This window comes from Cyrtonyx montezumae, unplaced genomic scaffold (genome assembly GCF_038088225.1).
Source record: "Cyrtonyx montezumae isolate F1298 unplaced genomic scaffold, pur_monq_1.0 scaffold_14, whole genome shotgun sequence".
NCBI lineage: Eukaryota > Metazoa > Chordata > Aves > Galliformes > Odontophoridae > Cyrtonyx > Cyrtonyx montezumae.
Genome location: NW_027071870.1, coordinates 2,267,534 through 2,289,118, shown reverse-complemented (window position 1 = coordinate 2,289,118; position 21,585 = coordinate 2,267,534). Strand labels below are relative to the sequence as shown.

Below are 21,585 nucleotides of genomic sequence, written 5' to 3'. Positions count from 1 at the left end.
TTACAGGTTCTTTTGCAATATTCTTTTAATAGCAGCATTACATTAAATAGCATAACTCAAGGTCCAAAGACAAGATAAGTGTTTCTTACATAAGTTGATCTTTTTCTGCTGCACTGAACTCACTGGCAGGATCTCTGCCTAAACTATGCATAACTAAGTTTCCCAAGCTCTAGGAGAGCACAGCAGACATAATACATATGGATTTTCAAAAAGCCTATGGCAAGTTTCCACACCAAAAAAACATTGAAGAAAACAGGATTGGAAGAGAGGTTTTATAGTCTGAAAGCCATTTAAGCAGCAGGGAGTAAAAGCTTAATGGTCACTTTTGGATGGAGACGAGTCAGTTAGGTGACCTTAGGACAGATACTGGGGCTGGCTTTTTGTTCAGCGTATTCATTAATGACCTGAAGATGTGAGGATGTTATGAAATCTCTGTTTCTAGATCATACTTGGCTCTTTTAGAGAACACTAACAGACCCTTCACATAACTAAGAGAGGGGACAAGAAGACACCATGTGAACTTCAACAAAGATAAAAGCAGGGACAAGTGATCTAAGCTCTTCTTACATAATGCTGAAATTCAAACCAGCAATTAAACTGAGGACCAAGATCTTGAAGTAGTCATGGCCAGGTCTCTGAATTGCTGACTCAGCCTGTAACGATAGCCAAAGAGTCTAGAAAACTTCATAGAACATCAGGAACAGCCCTGGAGGTAGAACATAATTTTGTCTCTGCTTAAAACTTACATCCCACAGCTTTCTGGTCTCCTCACTTTAAGAAGGACACAGCAGAGCTGGAGAAGGTGAAAAAAAGACAACTAAAATAACCGAGGAGATAGAGTGACTGTGTTATAACATGTGGGTGCAAATCCCAGGATTCTCCATTTGGAGGAGACATGTCTTGGTGGCTTATGACTCAAGTTCAAGAAGTCATGAAAGTAGTAGATGAGGTGAGAACTACTCAGGAGCTCCAACCACGTTTCAGCAAGACACCCCATGACAATTCTGGTTGCAGCCCTAAAGTGAGCCTCCCTGTTGGGCAACTGGCTAGTCTTGTTATCATTGTGAAAACACTGCGTATAACCAGATAACCAGGAGTTCACTAATATCATCAAAATTTATGATAGGCCTAACCATACTTCGTGTGCCAACAGTGAAGCAAAATCACAGAACAGCACCTTGGCATCTGAATGCTGCAGTATTTAAATGTCATACAATGGTCTCAGCCAAGCTCTTAAGCATCATCTAGCTGTCAGAATACTGCAGGAGGCTAATGGCATGCCAAGCCTCACTGTTCCATTTTTTCTGAAAGCACTAATATAATATCAGCCTGTCTTGAAAAATGACTAGATAGAAGCTTCCTCTGCTGGGTTTATTTTCACCACTATTTCATTCATTTTTCTTTTGTTATGCATGGGCAATCTTCCTTTTTCAATGATTAGATGAATTTTTTATGACCATCCTCCTCTATGGAAAAGCTTGTAAGTACCTGTGCAGCATTTTGAGCATGGTTTCTTTATCACTCCCTCTTTGCATCTTTTGTGTCCTTTTGGCAAAGAAAGAAGAATAAAAGGAGAAGACATGTTTCATGCAACTCTTTCATTTCAGACACATTCAGCTAGTATCTGGCATGCTTCCAATTGTTTTCCATAGCCCTGTGCTTTGCCAGTCACATTTTTTTTGTCATTTTCAAGCTAATTGAGTATCACAGTTGAAAACAGATATGAATAAAATTCAGAAAACAAAGCTATTCTTAGCACAAGTGCACATCTTCCCATATAGTTTATTCTGCAGAGATTTCATGACTTCAGAATCAGATCCTGCTTTCATTAACATAAGAGATGCGGTGTCCTGGTTCGTATTTACAACAAAGTCACATTTACACCGTCCTGGCTATGTAGACATGACACAACTGTCCCTCAGCATGCACATTAACCACACATATTCAAGATCTCCTACTTTCCTTCCACAATGATCAAACACAACATTCTTGTGACCACAAATGTTTCAAAAGTTTTTTTGTTTTTGTTTTATTTTTTATTTTTCTGAGAGCTCCAGCAACCCCAGAGAGGGCAGATCTGAATATTGAGAAGATAGATTTCTGAATATGGAGAAGTGGGAGAGGTTTTACCTGTGTGCATGTGATATTTCCTTCATTGCATAATAAGAGGTGGCTATATGATACTAGACTGATAGAGTTTGAAAGCCTAGATTTAATTTATAGATGAATTTTCATAGATGTTTTGTTTGCCTCTCCTGTATACAACCCTTAGCACATAACAGCTATAAATAGCAAAAGATTCCAGATAGCTGCATGCAAGATCATGTGCACCCCAAAGGACTTCTGATAACACAAAATCTCCACCTTTTAGTATACAACTGCTAGATCAGTTCAAAGGTATATCTAGGGCTCAGCATAGCTTTTGTGATTACACCATGCAAACTTACTATGGTAACTGTTCAAAAAAGCTTTCCACATACAACAATGAAGACGGATCAGATTGGACTGACCTCTCAGGTAATAAAGCTTATGGTCTATTACTGCACTTTTAGGAACCGGATGAGATCTGTTTTTTAAGTGATTCATCTCCAAAATACAGCAAATTATTATTTCCAATTAGCTTCAACAAGCAATTAACTATTTTATTAACCTCTGCGCTCCTTGAAATGGCAGACTCTGATGGCCCTTCTTATGTACAGGGCTTATAATGACTCACCAAATTTTTATTTCACGCACTTTTGTGGGTTTAGAATACTTGAAATAGAAACACTCAAATGTTCTTCCTCCCAAGTTCCTCTAGTGTTCTTCTCTTGAGGAAAGAGAAGTCTCAAATAGAAATATCTTCTACTCAGTTAATTAGACTCTCTATAGTTACATGAAAATACTCTAGAAATGAAACATACTCTTGGTTTTTGAAGACTTGGACTGAAGGTCACAATCCAACTTGGTATTTCTGTAAAGATACATTCTTTCTGCATTTTCCATTATTTTTTTTTGTTTCAGAAGAATCTCAAGGGACGTATAATTTTCCGTTGTGTTCTATCTGCACTTTTCTTGAACAATATTCAAAATTCTTCTTCTGGAAGGCATGGATAATAGGCAACAGAACTACATTTTTTTGCCTCTCTACATGGGCCAACATCTGGAAAAATGGTATTTTATGGTGCTTGCATTTAATGTCTCTGTGAGCTCAGATTCTTACTATTACTCTCTTTGTTGCATAGGTGAGCCCCATTTTACTGTGATGATTTCTCATGCTGCAAAAACTTTTAGAATTCAACTCCTGCTTAGTCCAGTAGACTTTTCCAAAGCCCTTTATGCTGGATCATTTCTAACTATAACCACATACGGGTTTTTGGCTGTTTTATAAAAGATCCTCTAAGACAAACCCCAAATCAAATCACTTTCTGACTTTCCCTGCTGTAATTCCAAAGAGTCACAAATTATTCTGTCACAAATCTGTAATCAGATTTTCCTGGAACTCTGTTCATATTTGAGAAATATGTTTATTTTCATGAGCTTACCTAAATTCTTTTTTAAAAGCTTTTCTCGGATTTCTTTCTCCTTTTTTCTGTTGCTTTTAGACTTTGATCTCCTCTTTCAGCTTAGCAACTCAATTTTGGAAACGTTGATTCAAATGCTTAATTTATTAGTGTAAATAGTCACACTGATTTTAGTTAAACTATTAAATATAAATGTGTTCAGGTTTGTAGAATTTTCTGGCATAATGGTATCTTCATAAATGTTTCTATTCAAAGGGAGTGAGTAACGAGTGATATTCTTTGCTTATAAAAATAATCTTAACCTATTTTAGGATTTCCAGTCCTGCAAAGAAGTTATCAACAGCCATTAAGATTCTGGTTACAGAAAACAAATCTTAAATTCTGAAGGATCATTATGTAACTGTTGGACAATCAGGAGAAAAGCAGAGGAATTAAAAAATGTATTTAAAATACAGTGAAGTTGATGACATGAATGGCCACTAAATCATCCAGCCTGTAGCAAACGTATTAGATCTAATCTTTTAATAAGTTAAAATTAGGAAGTCAATGCTATTCAACTCCTGTGCAACAAATAAAATTAAAAAATGAAGACGATTCTGACCTGCTTCATATGTGCCTCCCGCTAGCCCAGCCAAAAGCCATTCCAAGACAACTGTCTTTTTAACTGTAGCATACCTTCAATTTTTCAGAGGTGAAAGAGTTGCACAGAGTGTAGTTGGACCAAGTTCGGTTGCTCTCAGGATGGCGGAACCAGTTTCCAGTTTCATCACAGTATTTTGAAGCTCTTTCTGATGGTAAAGTGCAATAATAATAATTATGTTAACATATTACACATTAAAAATCCATTAAAAAGAATTACAGTTCAGAAACAAAAAGCCTGTGTAACATAATCCAAAGAATTTTCAACTTGGGTGATTAATATACATTCTTATTTTTTATTTTTTTTAATTAGAGATTTATCTGACATCACAGTTGTTATTTATCTGTCTCCCGTTGGTCTTGAATGAATGCAATAGAGTATATATATCCAACCTTCACTCAGATGCAATGATTTCTGTGTTAATAATTCACTTAAAGAGGCTGTTGAAACTTGTTCAAACTGGCACTCCAGCGAGGTGCCAGTATCCCTCCACAGACACTAATAAATCAAGTTGTGCAGTAGGGTTCCATGTTTTATGGGGAATAATGAAATAATTAGTTAAAGGAGATGTGTAGTGAAAGGGCAGTGAGCAGTATATGAACTGGAGCCCAGGTGTTGGTGATGGCAACAGTCCCAACACCAGTGGTGTCATCTGCACAGACAGGTGGAAGAGTCTGCCCAAACTCTGTGCCAGCAGTGGGCAGGATCGCCACTGATGTGCCGCTGAGGTTGCAAACACAGAGATGAATAGGCTCTGAGCATAAATAATCTGATGTGCCATTTGAGCTCTCTATGCATCTCTGTCATAGGAGACTCTGGCACGCGCTCCAGCGCTCACCAGATCTATGCTCTGTTGTAATTGTCTTTCTGTTGCAGGAGCATCACCACTGGGATAGCTCAGCGGGGTGTCTGGGAGCACAGATGTGTGCTGTGCAGGCATCCTCCTGAATGCATCTGCATTTCTGACTATGAAATCATGGATGCAGGGGTACAGTCACTTTTAATCACCTGTCAATCTTGGACTAATTCCTTTGGCTTTTCCCCAAGTGCTAGCCAAAGGGGAGTCAGTGGAAAACTCGCCTGTGCAACCAAAGCAGCTACAATCAGAAGCTTAAACTATCTGATGTTTTCTTAGATAGTGACACAGTTGTTTATTTATGAAACACACAGTAGTTCAAGTCTGAGTTTTTTGGCAGTCTAAAAAGTCTGTCTTGACATCTCTTTTTCTCTTGTAGCCTCATAATTTTATTGACCTTCTCCATAGGTTATCATCATTTCCAGCCAATTTACTTTTAAAGAGACAATTACTGTTTGAACAGACACATTTTCATTTTGTGTGTTCAAAATTTGCATTTCTTTTTCTTAGTCAGCTTTGATGATTAATGGTTCTAGTAACTTGGAAGATTTCTATTCCCCCTTTACATGCTGAGAAAAGCAGCTGATTCTGCTGGCAAGGTAAGCAGTAGGTGGACTGAGCTATCTTCCTCTGACTAGACATGCACTTTGTATAGTACCACTGCATAAAAAAGATGATCCTCCAGAACACAGCATACTTTTGGAATTACTGTGAGCTTCAAATCATTGTTTCGAGGGACTTGCTGAAAATCAATACGTGCATTAGCAATACAAAGAGGAACAGTACATGCTATCTCAGCCTCCCATCTCTGCCGCATGCAGATAATCACAGGCTGCCTGTGTAGCAATGTTCTCGTTGTACTCCTTGCCAGATATTACCTAAAGCTGGAAAAAGTGTTCAGTCATAGACTGAAGATTAATGGTTGCTCTACTGTGGAACACAGTGTACAAACATTGTACCTGCTATCCCATAGACTGTGCAAAATGAGCGGCTTTTGTTAGTATACTATAGGGCATGATGATAATACCATCTATCATCTCTGCACTATAATGCCTAGGTAGGCATGCTGCCTAAGTTTAATGTAGCCTTTGTAAGTCAGAGACAAATCTGTTGCTTCATACTTTTCCTTGAAGCCAGATAAACGCAACTGATACTACTTTGGAAGTTGCCACAGCCCAGCGATTTCCTACTGTAATGTTGTCAGAAAATAGAACTAGGAGATCAGAATCCCATGATATGGGGTTGCGTTATCAGCACGTGCAATTGTGATACACCCACTAAACACATTATGTGCCTTTTCAAAATATTTAATTAAAAAATGTTAGCTAGATTGACAAAATGTGCAGGCTAAAGTTTATGAATCGAGGGACAGTTTTTCACATTTCTGCTCACTGCTTTTGTTAGATCATAAACAAGGAGGATCAGGTTAGGTAACTGTGTGTCCTTCACCTGTGGTGTCCCTGAGATGCAATGTGTTTAGTCAGTGGAACAGCTTGTTGAAGAATTTTCACAGTGTTAATTTTAATTTGAAATATGAGGCCCGATATGTGGGTAATTACTGTACCTTCATACTGCCCATTCCACTATCTTAAACTAGTAGAACATTTCTTCAAAATCTCTGATTTTATGAAGAAATGAAGCCATGAGTATGTAACCCAACCACTGCTCTACTGAAAGTTCTTCTCTGAGAGTCCAGTAGCAGGTACATGATTAGGAACCTGGGAACATGTTCTATTTCATACTAACCAGAACAATCTGTAGTAAGCCCTAACTCAAGTGTATAAGGATGAGTAAGACAATACTAGCAATGGAAAGTGGAAATTTATACTTCAAGATTATTGAAATACTCCATAAACACAAATTTTTAGGCTCCATCTGTAAGCTGTCAGCTTGGATAGGGTAATTTATTGAGCATCACACCATTCAGAAAGGAAGAACAGTGGCACTGTGTGGGATTCATATCATCTGATTTTAGCTACCTTAAAGTTACACACCTTCTCAAAGGCAGTTGTGCAGGCTATCTGTAGTTAGCTATAAAGAGCAGACATTTCAAGAGCTGTTTGGGAAAAAAGGATGACACAATCCAGTCTACAATGGCAGTTTTACTGGAATAATGAGGTGTCTAAAAAGATTAACCAATAATAATAGTTTTGCATGTAATACCACTTGTACCACCAATGATGCTTTTATGAATCCAATTTTCATAAAAAGCAACTCAGCCACTGATATGTAACAAATATCTTTACCCAATAACAGTGGAACAAACATGAATATCAAAAAGTTTTTTTTTTTACAATTAGTTCAACTCTATGGCTAGCAGATGTTCAAAGAGACAACTCCTTTTTATTTATTTTTTATCGTGGAGGTATATGCTGGAAGTAAAAAGTTTTCCTTTGTTGCAATCCATGCTCAGCACATACCATACATTGGATTCCTTGCCACTGCTTGGATTGACCTGTACAGTAGTTAGTTTTGCAGATGAGTGAATAGCTGATAGTTCTGTAACACATCTGATGTACTTACCTCCTCAGTAAAATATTCTAGAAGAAAATTTTTCAAAAATGCAAAAATTATCTGAAACAATACAATGGAAAACCTAGAAAACTTCAGTTCCAGTGTCCTGGCAAGTGAAGAATTCTCACTATCATCAAAATGCCTTTTTCTCCAAAACTGGAATTTTTACATTAAAGTCAAGATACGCACTACAGGAATATGAAATGTTTGCAGTGTAGCTGCTGAGATTGCTGAGTACACAGAAGGGTTGGGGCTGGGGACACCTGCCATGGGCTCCAGCACGTTGCCATGTGAAGGCACTATACTGAGTTGCTAGGAGCCCAGGACGGACTGGCCAGTAAGAAGGGGAAGCTGGGGCTGGGAAGGTGCTTAGATTAGAGATGCCTGAGGAATAGCCTCCCTGCCTGAATGGAGCTGTAGCTCAGACCCAGAGGGTCTCTGTCTTGTCCTCACTGCTTTGTGGAAGTGGTTTCTCATCTGCAATGACTACACCTCTCAACTTGGCATCCTGCTTTGCTGGATGCTCTTTGCAATTTGCTAGCTGTGAGAAGGGCTTGCTGTGCCCATCACATCATTCCCTGTGGTCATAGGTGCTACAGTAGCTAAATCAAAAATGGTCAGCAAGAACAAATTGATCTGCTCGCCCTTCCCCTGTGTGGAGGACTTGTCCTAATTCCCTCTTTCTGCAGGAAGAAAAACAAAATCTTTCATAAACTGTACTAGAAGCTCAAGAAGGGCACTGGAGAGCACTAGAAGAGAGCAAGGGGATGCACTCCTAGATATTCCCTTTCTCAGAACCATGTGAAGAGTTGCAAGTAATGGGTCTACACGATGGAACCAAAGTGCAAATCTTAGAGGAGCTTTGCTAGAAGCAGCCTCAGATAATGGAGTCAGCTGGGCTAGGAGCTTTTGAACTTGACATATATTCAGCGATATAAGTGGAATTATATTTGGTTGAATTAGTGGTGAAGTTGTCAAAACTGAAAATGAACTGAGCACTGAGCATGCTGGAGCTCTCTTTCCTTGTTGGTCTGCTCTGTGCCATTTTCTCCAGACTGTGATTTCTCCTGATTTACACCCTCTAATAACTTCTTGGCTTCAATACGGAATGCTGCTGGGGTTCAGGTACAGTGAGCTGCTATGCAGCACCCTGGTGCAGATGGGAGGAAGATATGATCCTATGTTACCAGAAAATGTTTGACAATAAATGACATATGCGTCAAAGCACAAAAAGAAATCTGAATGCTATCATTTTATTCCAGCACTCAAGGCTATGCATGGCCCTGAACAGAAATCATGTAGACACTGAGGAGTTAATAGACAGCAGTTCTGCAGGTATCAGGACAGCCCAGAGTGGCACAAAAGGAAATCCTTGTTTCAGAAGTCCATGGGCTTATTCCTTGCACGCCCAAAATATATGCTGAGGTGGTTTGAATGTCACAGAGCCTTAATGAGGAGGAAGTCTGATGGGTGCAATGGTTTTCATCTTAAAAGTCACTGTTCTTTGGGATGAATATTCTGCTTCTCAGCAGAAAATTTTGCTATACGCCACAGGCATAATATTACCCAACACACTAATGACTTGTGACACAAACTTGGTACACTTTTCTCAGGACAGCTGAACCTGCAGTTTTGGCCACCACTGAGTGGTAGCCAGTTCCATTAGCAACTAAAAGATTTCCTGTCCCTCCTGCAAGTTTCTTGTCTCCCTCCTAGTTTGTTAAGGTACTGCGTGGCAGTCAGGCACTCACATAGGCAGGCTTTGTGCTAGCTTTACTCCACAGCTGTAGCACATATGGGGTACTCAGCAGACATTGTAGGAAAGCAGCTCTGGTTGCACCAGGTGCAGAGATGCCTCAGAGGCATAGAAATGATGCCAGCCAGTGGGGACATCAGCCCAAAGGCAGTAGGAGGTGCCACCTGGGAGAAGAGAGATGTGCCAAGGGAAAACGCTGACTCTGGGGAAATATATGTATTGCTCCTGCACAGGAATGCAGATAGATCATCAGGAAATTGCTGAAGAAGGATTTTTGTCCCCTGTAGCTTTGTACAGATAACAGTAACACTAAAAAAATCCCAGCCTTGAAAGCTTTAAAGCGCAGCAGAAAGAAAAACTGGAGTACACACACAGCATGGGCCAGGCTCTGCAGAACACATTGGTATATTAAGGAGCCTTTTGCATTTAGTCCAATGAGTCAGAGTCCTCAACTTTAATAGGCATTAATAATCAGAAAGAGGTTCTTCTAGGATGACTTGAAGTGTTACTCTGTGGAGTGTTGCTGGAATGGAGGGATTAGTGCAGGACAAGTTGCTGGAGACAGGCAGGAAAAAGATGGGAATAGGTGGCTTGTGCAGCAGCTGGAGGATGGATCCATAACCAGCCCTGGTCATGGTGGAATGGGGACCTGGGAGCAGTGAGAGGCTGCTGTGCTGCCTTCCACCTGCTTTTACATGAACACATGGAACATTCATAAATCAGGATGGTTAGTGTCTTTTTTTTTTTTTTAACCGATGAAAAATATGGAATTTGGGAAAGACTTGTGGTAAACTGTTCTATCCATCAGAGGGACTGGTAGCCATATGTGGATGATACCATGAACAAAACAGGGGCAGAAAAAGAAGGTACTGACTCATGGCACTTCTGCAGTGAATGCTAAAAAAGCACGTGCAACTTCAGGATCCTGAGTCTTGAGCTCTCACCTGAGCACAGACACTTCTGGGACTTGTGGTTACAGTTAACTCAGGATATTGGGGCATCAAGAACTGCCTATAAGTAATAAGTCCTGAAAACTGAACACACAGCTATGTCTTTCCTCAAACAATACCCTCTGTGGAGTTTTGTTTGTACCTAATATTTCATCATAACTATTCAGCAAAATCTCTATCCTTGCTTTTTTTTTTCCCTTTTATTTATCTTTTAAAACATTCTTAATTTACATCTCCTCTTAGTCCACATGGGAGCTAACATTTATAGGAAGAATTCAATGAACAACTGGAACTTTGAAACTGAAAGAATGTCACCTCTGCTCATCTTCTTCCAAAAAATATTTTCCAATGAAAACAGAAGATTCTCATAGATATTTCATGCATATAAGACTACTTTTATCATTTTCTTGATAGAAAAATCTAGATTGAGGTATTAAAATCTGTTGATGTCATAACTAAGTCATGAATATTTCCATATTTTCATAAAATACGTTCCATAAATCCAGCAGTTATATTTACATCATTGTAGCACACAAAATATTATACAAATGAAAATATATCAATTAGGCAACTTGAAGACTTTACATATTTTCATTTCAGCCAAGCTCTAAGATTTCTTGCCTCCACTCAAGGACATGAATATTCCTTTGAAATATAAGACGATAAAATTAAGTACCATACCAGTTGGGTCAAAGTCTGGAAAATAATCTGGGCAGTTCTGAGCAGTGATTCTGCCAGCAGGAGTGTCATCCCAGCACAGCCAGCCATCCCATGTTCGGTTGCAGAACAGACCTGGATGTTGAAGAGGAATTCAGTAGTCAGTTCAGCAGTCACTCCTGAACTTATTATGCTCTATCCTCCTGAGGAAAATTGCTATCTGCAGACAATAAAGTGGTTTTGAAATATCAGCCCTTGTTATTACTACACTTGGAGTGGCATTTAGGTAGTACAAAGTACTTGGTTTTGCCAACCAGATGTTTGTGGTGTTAATGTTACTGCAAAATATTGTTGTAAAGCCACCTGAATGGAGCTTTGAGTGTAGGATCTGAACCTACACATAAATGTCTGAAGCATGACAGTTTTTATTGCACAACTCTGTTTAAATATTTGCACATTGTGATTTATTATTTTTGTTTGTTCTGTTATGCTCTTATTAGCCTAAATGAAAACTCATCTGAATCAAAGTGTTCTACATTCTACATTTCTACATTAATTATAGAACATTTCTGCATCAGGGCCTGAGTATCTTAACATCTAATCACTGACTCTTACAGACATCAATAAAATCTGATAAATAGTTACAGAATTGCCTCTTTTCTTATATTGTAAAAAAAACAAAACAAAACACTGACATACTATCTCCACCTCATTTACTATATTGTTGGATTTTTTTAAATATAACTTCTCTTAAACAGGGCCTCCAATCTCTGTGTTCTTAGAGACATGGGTTAGTGGGCAGTATGGTTATGGGTCGACAGTTGATCTTAGAGGTCTTTTCCAACCTTAATGATTTTACGATCCTATGACTTCATGATTCTTTAGTTGCACAAATTGCCACAATGCCTCAAGTATTTATTCTCTTGCTTTTCTCAAAGCTTCTTCCTTCTCTTCTGTAAAAAAAGTGGCCAGAAGAGAACCCTCAGTCCCAGCTTGAAAGGTTTCCTCATTCACTGCATGCCATTGTTGCACCACTATTATTTGTCATTTTCCTTTTTATTAATCCTACCTCCTATTCGGTAATAATCTGTCCTCAGTGCTTAATAAACCTCTTCTTACTAGTGCTACTGTTGAATATGGAAGACCTGGAACACTTGTCCTGGTACAGAGTATGACAGTTATCAGTTCATTCAGAACAGATAGAAAAGCAAAACGAGCCAAACAACAGACTGGCATTTATATTTGAGAGATCACTGTTCACAATCACATCTTTGTGTAACAGTCCCAAAAAGTACTGCACTGACAGTTCTAGAAAACTTAGCTACCTAAGGAAGAGAACAGAAATTCAAGCAGCAAAGCCCTGAGCCAGCAATGCACTTCATCTATGTAACGCAGGTACCATCTGCATGGGAAGGGAGGAAGAGCTGATCATCCCCTGGCTTCACTCTAGCCTTTGTTCTTTCTTAGCATCTCAGAGGTCAGTAAGGGAGTGTGAATCTGACTGCTGCTTACTGGAAGGCAGCTGCACCCCGAGGAAAAATATAGATTAGCATAAAGAACAAAATGCATCTTTGTAGTGATATACACAAATGTGATAATGTACAAACATAACTTTTTTATCTTCTTTACCTTTTTTCCTATATGGAGGAGCTCTGTTCATCCTCTCATAGCATTTGAACTGTGAATCTATTATCTTCTGTCGTATGACTGAATTTTCAGTTACTACAGGCTCTAATGTAGGATCAGTATAATTTACAGTAGCGGTAAGACTTGGAACCATTCTCTGTACAGAAAGGAAAAACTGTTAGTGCCACTGAATAAACCAGTAGGAATAATAATAATAATGATTAAAAAAAACTACAGCAGGTCAGAAATCTTCATTATGCATTCTTCAAAGGTCTTCCATTTGCATATTTTACATTATGATAGACCTTGCAGTGCTTTCAAAGTAAATGTTGAATTTCAACTAAGTTTACTTCACTATAAAGTCAGGATTTTAACCAAGCCCTTTCTCTTGGCAAAAGAAAGAACCATTAAATACTGGATAAAGTCTTTAAAATCTTTCCATTTAGATTAGTGATCTGCTGAAAAAATGTTGTATGTATCTGCCCGATGTTACACCCATGCATTTCTTCCCACTTGAGCAGATTTCTCTCTAGATTACCCAGTCAGTGCCACAGGCTGGAAACCAGCAGACTTTCATGTTTTCTGCTTTCTTCTTTGAGCTCCTTTAACTGTTAGGGCCAGGGTAAAGGGTTTAAACCTCACGATTTGAGCTTGGTTCTTGATTAAGCACCTAAGTGAAATACCCCCAAATCTGAGCGCGGAATGAAAAGTCCTCTTTGATCAAGTGGCCTCTTCTGAAGGATTCCACTCCAAGCTGCCTGAAGGGCACACAGAAGAACCATTGCCTATGGAAGACCACGATCTCGGGGTAGAGAGGTTAGTTGTTCTCTTCTCATTCACCCATTTGTCACACAGCCCAGGTCTATGAGTCAGGGTGGAAACAAGAGTGTGGAGCTCTAGTTAAAGCATTGTTGCCTTCATTCTATATCAGGACACTTCTCTGTGGGAAGCTGGTAAGAAAGGGTTAATTCTTCTGATTTCCAAGCAAAAGCAATGAGGCTGTGGCATTTTCCTTGTCTAACTCTCTATTTACCTTCAAAGCTATACTCAAGCCATTGCAAGTACAGTTATTTACAGTCTCCTCCAAAACCGAGGACTCCCATAAGCCCACAGACTTGAAGTTCTCGGGGATCTTTCTTATTTAAAGCCTACATTTCTCTAGACAAGCCATACAAATCATGTTACTAACATTAGTATTTTCAACAATATTTTCTCTGTAGGAAAGCGTATGTTTCAGTTTATATTGATTACCTTCCATGCACATTTGAGCCTATGAGATTCACATTAACACCAAATGCTAGTACACAGATCGTTAAACAGACATTTAGAGTTGTACAGTCAGAAATCGTGACAGGTTTGAAAGTTCAAATATGAAGTGACTTCTTAAATTATCATTTCCCTTCTTTTTTCTTGAACATTGCAAGCAGCTGTATCTCATTAACACATTGCTTTCTTTTCCATCAGCAGAGACAAAATAGCTTAGTAAAACATACAGCAAAACAGTATGTTTGACTTAGGTGAAAAAATGTCATTACTTCATGTAGATATTTCTGTGCTGAAACATCTCAGTTTCATCTTTTTATACTCTTCTACCTAACCAGTTGCTCTTTCCTAATTCAATCTAATATTTTCTCATACTGACATTTTATTTTTGAACTTCATATAACTACTATCTGAAGACTAGAATATGAAGGCTCTTAATATTACTGCACGTAACGGGAAACTTGAACTTGAAATAAAATGACAGAAAGAAGACAGAAGGCATTTTTGGTAAATATAACTCTATACAAATTTTGTGTATAAATATATATGCATGTATAGATATGCTTGGACAGCAAAGCAATTTGGAACATTTCATCTGGCCAAATAAGTGAAAAAATTAAGCTTCTAAAAGGCCAGAACAGAAAATACAGAAGAAAAGCTCCATATATTTGGGATCTCTCCTTCATGAAAAGATTAAAGGAGTAGATGGTGTCCAAGAGGACCATCTAAAAACCAAACCAGCAATGTTGCAGATCCAGCAAGTATTGCAGGAAAAAAACAGATGAAGTTTTTCAGAGGTCTGTCTGTTTTTGCCCTTTGTGTCCACATATCACCTCAGGCTTCAATGGTTCCCTGAAGTGATTCAGAGATACTCCAAACTTTTTTTTCCCCATTCTTATTTTGAATAATATCTCAGTTCCAAGCTGTTTGCATTTCAGAGAGGAACAGCAGTGTAGTCAAAGACAAGCTGGAGGAGGTCCCTTGTCACTGCCTCTGCTTTCAACAGCTCCTCTGTTAGTGGTGGCCAATCTGTTAAGGCACTCATGTTTTGAAAGCATAACCATCTGATAATGCTTGGATAAGATCACCAATTTTCTTTCCCCTGAAACAATACTTTTATTTGACTTCCATTTTCTTTTTGGAAGGAGATGGTCTGTTCTTCAGGTCTGTTTAACCAAACAAGACCAATTCACACTAACAATGCAACCATAAACATTGAGGCTGCTGGTCATAAATTGCAGTTTCTTCTGTTTCTTTTGCTTTATCTGTACAGAATAAAGCACAACACAAATAATTGTGATAGTTGACAAATGCCAGCTACACAGATAGAAACTGTAAGTACTTTTTCAAGTGCTTTGAAACGTTTCCCTTCTTTTAAGTTGTTTTGCATCATTATTATCCACCATTCTTGAAAGGACAGACTTTTCCAAGAAGATTGCACAGTACAGAAACATAAAAAATGAAATCAAAGGAAATGCTAGGTTCCTGTCCTTTAACTGGTGAAGGTGTAACACTTGGTAAACATGGATGGAAATTTTTGAGGATGAGATACAAGACAGAGAAAACATCCTTCTCTTCAAAATCAGTTTCATAATTTGCTGCATGTAAGGGACTAATCTACTTCCTGAAGAAGAGAGCTCTTATTGGGTATAGATTAATGAGAATAATATTTGGAGACAGAGAGTTGCTGTGGTCGTGGATAGGATGAATGTTTTGGATTGTGTGCTAAATTATTTCAAGTGCTCAACCATGTAACCGTTCTACTACCTTTGAGCAAGGCAATCACATTACAGCTGAAATTGCAAGAAAAATTTCTATTACCCACTTTGGTCCAGAAATTCACTTAGAGAGATTAAAAAGATAGATGGGAATGTGTCACAAAAGCTCAGTGAAAATAAATATTTTGTCAGGGGAAATCATTTAATCCATCAGGAATTTAAAATCCCTTCCCATCCATCCATCAGATGGATGTATAAACAGTGTTGATACAATAAAGGAATGGCTCATTCATTGACAAATATCTTTATTAAAGGGATATAAATATTTCACAATTTAATAAGCAGGATTTGTTGATAGTCTGTAAATAACTGGTTATGATTTCTTCAGAAGAAAAATGTTTAAGTGATGTCCCATGCAGCAGTTTAGCAGCCGTACATATGATGTCACTCCTAAAAGTCCAAGTAAATGACGTCATACATACGACCACCAAGCCACCACGTGACAAATGACTGTTACAAGAAAATGAATTATCGTAGTAAAGAGAAAGAACAGGTTGCTGGGAATGCTGAAGTTCACTTTATACCTAGAAAGGATAAAGTAATCTAGAGGAAGCAATTTGGATTCGTTATTAAACTATATAAAGCTTAACTAATAGTGCCCCAGTTTCTGGAAGACAGACACCAGCTGTTAACCTGTGTATGACTGTGCCCATTTCTGAAAGAAAGTATCCAGATAAAGCAAGCAGAAAATTCACCTTTTTTTCCGCAAAAATATTGGATACAATAAGCAAGGATTCCCAAATATTTTTCTTCCTCCATCAAAGAGCTAGACTAAACATGATATTTGAAAATAAATTATTTGCAGCTTTCTTTCCTTTTGATTTTTCCCCCTTCCATTAAATACAGCAATTTTGCAAATATACTGTTGAGCTCTGTCAAAATGTATTTCAGAATCTGGATGCTACAACTGCTTATTATTGATTGTGATAGCTCAGAAACACACTTTATACATTTCTTTTAGAACTCCATTTAGTCACCACTTAGTGGCTGACTTAACTCTTGTTCTTTGATACACCACATCTTCAAGCAAGAGCTCAGTATGACTCAGCCTCTTTGCAGAGGCCCTGTTGTACCTTCACTGCATTTGAAATACTTTTCACAGCTACCAGTGTCAGGACAGAGAAGGAAACCACTGCAATGCCTTAGGAAGGTCATTAACAGAAGGTACTTAGTAAATATAATAATTATTTCTTATTCATTACAAACGTACTTAGAAATAGCAGACAACCTCTTGGGGAAAAAACCTCAATGTGACACGTTTTACTGAACCATCGAATGTTAAAATTTTTTTGTATACAATTGCTGTTGAAGCAGGATGAAAACATCTCAGTTATATCCCATGTAACTTACATTGCAGATTTTGGCAGCTGTGTCAACGATCAGATTATCAACCACAGTAGATGAAGACAAGGCACTTAATAGAAAGCAACTTATAACCCTCTTTTCCATTGCTGCAGTCAGTACTTGCTCACAGGAGACTTTATTCTCAGGACAGGCTGATGCAGACAGGGAGCACAGAGGAAGGCTGTAGAATGCTTTAGGGATTTTGAATGCAGCTCTAATTAATCATCTTGCAAGAGACCTCTTTAGGGCAATCAGCTGCATAGCAACAATCTTATTTTGTTAAAAAGCAAAGATGGAGACAAAAATGTCCTGCTCACACTGGAACCTTTGGTGAATACAACTTCACTCCTCCCTGAAAACCTGCATGCAGCTAGTGTCTGAAATTCTCAAAATAACCTTCAGTGACTCTTTATCACAAGCAGTGTTCTTCCTGAATAGTCATTACATGAGAAGAGCTCTGGAATTTGCAAGTCCTTACAGCTTGAAACGACCCACAGCTACAAAGGAAAATATGCCCTTATCACCACGTTGTCAGCATCTCTCCTTGCCATCCAAAGGCTGGTATCTGCTCTGCACCAGGTGTTGGAGGAACCACTTTTTAAGCAGGAAAAGCCTTATGCAGAGCAGGAGAGAGCTGCAGTCCCTCAGTGCTGTGTCTCACACCTGTAGCTGTGGAGGCACAGCAGGCTGTGGCACCTCAGTGCTGTGTATCACTGCTGCAAGGGTGGGATGCCTGCACCATGAGCTGCCCTCGTCACAGTGGTAAACATCTTTCTAAATGGCTTCTGGAGACTCAAACCTACCACGGCTGTGTTCCAAAATAATCCAGTTACCTAAAATCATACTCAGGTATTCATATGATTAATTTTCTGCATTTCATGAAATGCAATTATTCACAAGCCTTTCAGGATCTGACATAGTATACTGGATTGTGTACTGCTCAGACTGAGTCTTGGTAACAACTTGACAGATCTGGACTTAATAAAATGTAAACTTTTTTTTACTCAAAATGAAATTGTTTTAAAATAAAGTCTTGGTCAAAGGGATTTAATTGAATAATGGTGTGGTCTGAAGCTGCAGCATTCATTTTGTCCTTACTGAGTGCTCTGGCTCAGGACAACAAAGTTGCAATAAATGAGGAAAAACTACTGCATCCATTCTCATTTACAGTGCAAGAGCAAATTACCATCTGCAGGCACAAGAGGAGAACTTTTACTTGACAAAATGAGGTAGAAAATACAATTCTCTTATCACAGTGTCCTGCAAAATTGATCAGTCACACAGGAAAAAGACTCAAGCTTGTTTCTTCCTCCCTCTCATTTTCAGTAGTTTGATCCCCCTGGACACACTGTTCCCTCTTGAGAAGAGAAATGCTCATAGGAGATGGAATAATTCTTCCAGCATGTGGGGACTGAGGTACTTTAGGAAACAAATCTCTGTAAATTCTGGGGCTCTAAGTAACTACTGAAAAACAGACAGTATTGGGAATGAAGTGAAGTAAGAAATATTCCCTGAGAACAGTTAGAATTTCTGAAGGCATTCCCTCCGAATTGCAAAGGAATATCTGGTGATGGTGGAAGTACTGCCATTATTCTGCATCCAAAAGCAAGGGGAGCTGTCAGAAAGACAGTAAGAAATTCACTTCTAATAACTGAGTTTTGGAGCAATAAGTGCTTTGAACAATTTGTGTTTGGCAAAGAATAATTACTATGGACCTATACACAAAGGAGTAGAGAGCTGGTTAGCCTATGTAAAGATGAAGTAGGTGAGAGACAGTTTCTATCACAAGATATCAAAACCACTTGGGACAGGTCTAAAAGCTGGAGACTGTGTGGGAGGAGGACCTATGGACTCCTTGTAATCGGAGTCTAGGACCAAGCATGCAAGGAGAGATATGGGACTGGCTCTAGAAACCCAGGAGTGATTAGAAAATCCAACACAAGGGGTAAGATCTTTTTGGAAGAGAACAACACCCTTTCCTTATTACAGACCACAAACAGAATGTAAAAAATTATATTTTTCCACCAGCTACAGGTGGAAAATTTTTTGGAAATATGACCCTTGCCAAATATTTTTCATATTTGATTTAACAGCAGTGTTCTGGCAAGTACTATCAAGAAAAAAGGAGTTTGTTCACTATCTCCTTCTATGACTGTGGCTTCTTCCTTATAGGAAGAGAAATTGTTCTAAGAAGTGTCTAACAAAATCAAGTATGGCTACCACAGTGGAAAAGGATGGAATACTGAGGTTGGAGCAGTGAAAATGCAAATAAATTTGTGCTTAATTTATACATACAGGACAGAAGTTGAAGAGCTCTCTAGTGTAAAGCAATCTAAAATGAAGGGGATGCAGATTTTACTTCAGAGCTTGTTAAATAAGTCCTAGCCCTGGGCTACTGCTATAAGGAGAACAGAATCAATGCTGCATGCGTGATACTGCGGGTGAGAGATCTAATTTAGAGAGAGGATCAGCTCAATCTTTCAAGACTGTCCTCCAAATCTATGCTGTAGGCCAGAACACCCCAAACACTCAGTAAGGGCTGTTGACAATTTTAGTTAACAGAATATTTACAGTCCTGTCATTTGATTATGGAAGAAAAATAATCTGGAACTGTTCCTTCACTTGGATTTGGTTCCTAACAGGAAGATTTGCTATTCTTTGCCAAGGCTCCTGTTATGTTATGCAGGTCAGGCAGGATTATTCAGGCACAGAAGATATCTGGTCTCTGATGGGTCCTTTGGCTTTGAGAGATCTCTAAACATGCACGATGTTCCAGCCAGCACACTACTACGTGCACCACTTGCAGGGCTATGTGTAACAGACACAAAATGCCACAGAAATCAGAATACTCTGATACATATTGAGGCAGATTTTTGACAAGTACAGAGATGACGGGTCAAATAATTAACTAATTTTGGATTAATTATTTTTGAAATAATCTAGTAGAAAAATATTAACTCTCCTCCATTCATTCTCCTATTCTCCAGCTCCTCTTTGTTTGAAGTCCCTGATCCTGAACTAGGAATTCAGAATTTTTCCAAAATAAGGCATTCTTTGCAATTCTTCTGCATTCTCCATGATCTCATTTCATTGCTTCATTCCATCATTCTCTTACTGTTCTCAGCTTCCCTCCCCTACTTTTTCTCCATGTAAATTTAAGTGGCAAACAGCACAGTGGGCAAGTTATGATAGACTGAAACTAATAAAACAGGGAGAGAGGCCTCTGCCATTCCCCGCTGTGTCTTATCACCCTATTTCTACAATTAATAACCAGAAAGGGTGTGAGCTGATAGGGAGACACAACAATATTCCATATTCATTCTACATGAATGGAAGAAAAGCTGAGAAGCAGAGGGGTCTGAGGAGCTCACCAACAAGATATAATCAAGAGTAACAAGAATCAAAAGATTCACTAGGAATACAGAGACAAATATACCTTTGAGAAATAAGGTAACATCAGACATGTGAGTAACTCAGACCACAACAAGGCAGAGAGATGCTCATTCTCAGCAGCATCATTCAGACATGCACCGACTGCTGTGTAACTGAAGAGTGTCCTCATTTCTGACTATCTGCAGTGTCTTTGATTTTATGATATCTGCATATCATTTGAGGTTCCACAAGTAAAGCTCAAAGAAACCATTCAACTTACATGAGAGGTATTTAGTCAAGTAGAAATTAATTTGCTACATATTTAGAACAATAGTTACCCAGCCATGCTGTTGTTGAATGTATTGGAGTAACAGAAATATTGAGATCAAACAGTTGAAAGTAATGTTTGAACTGAATAACTAATCTTTATAGTGGAATTTGCCATTTCTGTTGTTTTCCTAAGACCAGAGTCAACATAAGCAGTGAAAATTCACAATCACTTAAGTCAAAGTCCCACAAAACAGTTAGGAAACTTTCAACCCCATGTTTCCAAATCCAGACAAAAAAACACAGCCATTACCATCTTCAGAGTCGAAGTTCTGTCTTACTGGGGAACTGTGGTCTCAAGTTCCATCTTTTATGAGTTGTCTTATTCAGAAACTTTATTAACCTTGTTTCAAATTTATCAGTAAGGGAACTCATTACTTCGCCTGTGCTGTATAACAAATATAACTCAGTACTCCTTAGTTTTCTGAACATTACCACAAGTTTGAATCTGGCAGGTGTCATTCATTTCTCTTGTACTTACAATAAGAAGGATAATCAGTAAGAAGCAACTGCGGGTTGTTTTTTTCATTGTGGAGTTTTCCTGCAGAGGCCCTTTGTAGCTGATCCTTCTGGGAATTAAACAGCAAAAACAAAACCAGAATTAGATTTTGTAAAAATAAATTCCTATTTTTGTGTATGAACATCTTTTTAGACTTTGAGTGCATTCTGCATGAGAGTGTGCTTCCAGCCTTACATGTGCTGATGTTTGATTTCACGTGAGACAGGTATGCTTATGCTTTTATTTCAGCCTCCCCTACAGATGCTGGTGCCAATGTCAGCAGGCATGAATTACAGCTCCATGTTACTACATACCTAGATCAAACTGCCCCTCTGACTGCTTAGCTTACTTTGTCTGTTCTGCTTCTTCTGCTTCTTATCTCCAAAATATGGCTGCAGACCTATGAAGAACTTGGATATTTTTAAAATTACCCCCCCAAAAGAAAAATCTGGTGCACAGATAGGCCTCTCAAAAAGTGTACTTAGGAGGAGAGATGAGAG

General features: G+C 38.6%; 1 protein-coding gene across 1 annotated transcript in view; it reads right to left on the bottom strand.

Annotated features, from left to right (window-relative positions):
* CALCR (calcitonin receptor) overlaps positions 1–21,115 on the bottom strand; it is a 58,747-nt gene extending 37,632 nt beyond the window's left edge. Inside the window, exons 1-4 of the mRNA XM_065731559.1 lie at positions 21,068–21,115; positions 12,506–12,659; positions 10,901–11,011; positions 4,179–4,291 (exon numbers count right to left, since the gene is read on the bottom strand). Of these exons, the coding sequence (XP_065587631.1) occupies positions 4,179–4,291; positions 10,901–11,011; positions 12,506–12,659; positions 21,068–21,115 (426 nt within the window). The remainder of the gene's footprint in view (positions 1–4,178; positions 4,292–10,900; positions 11,012–12,505; positions 12,660–21,067) is intronic.
* Between the last annotated feature and the right edge of the window lie 470 nt (positions 21,116–21,585).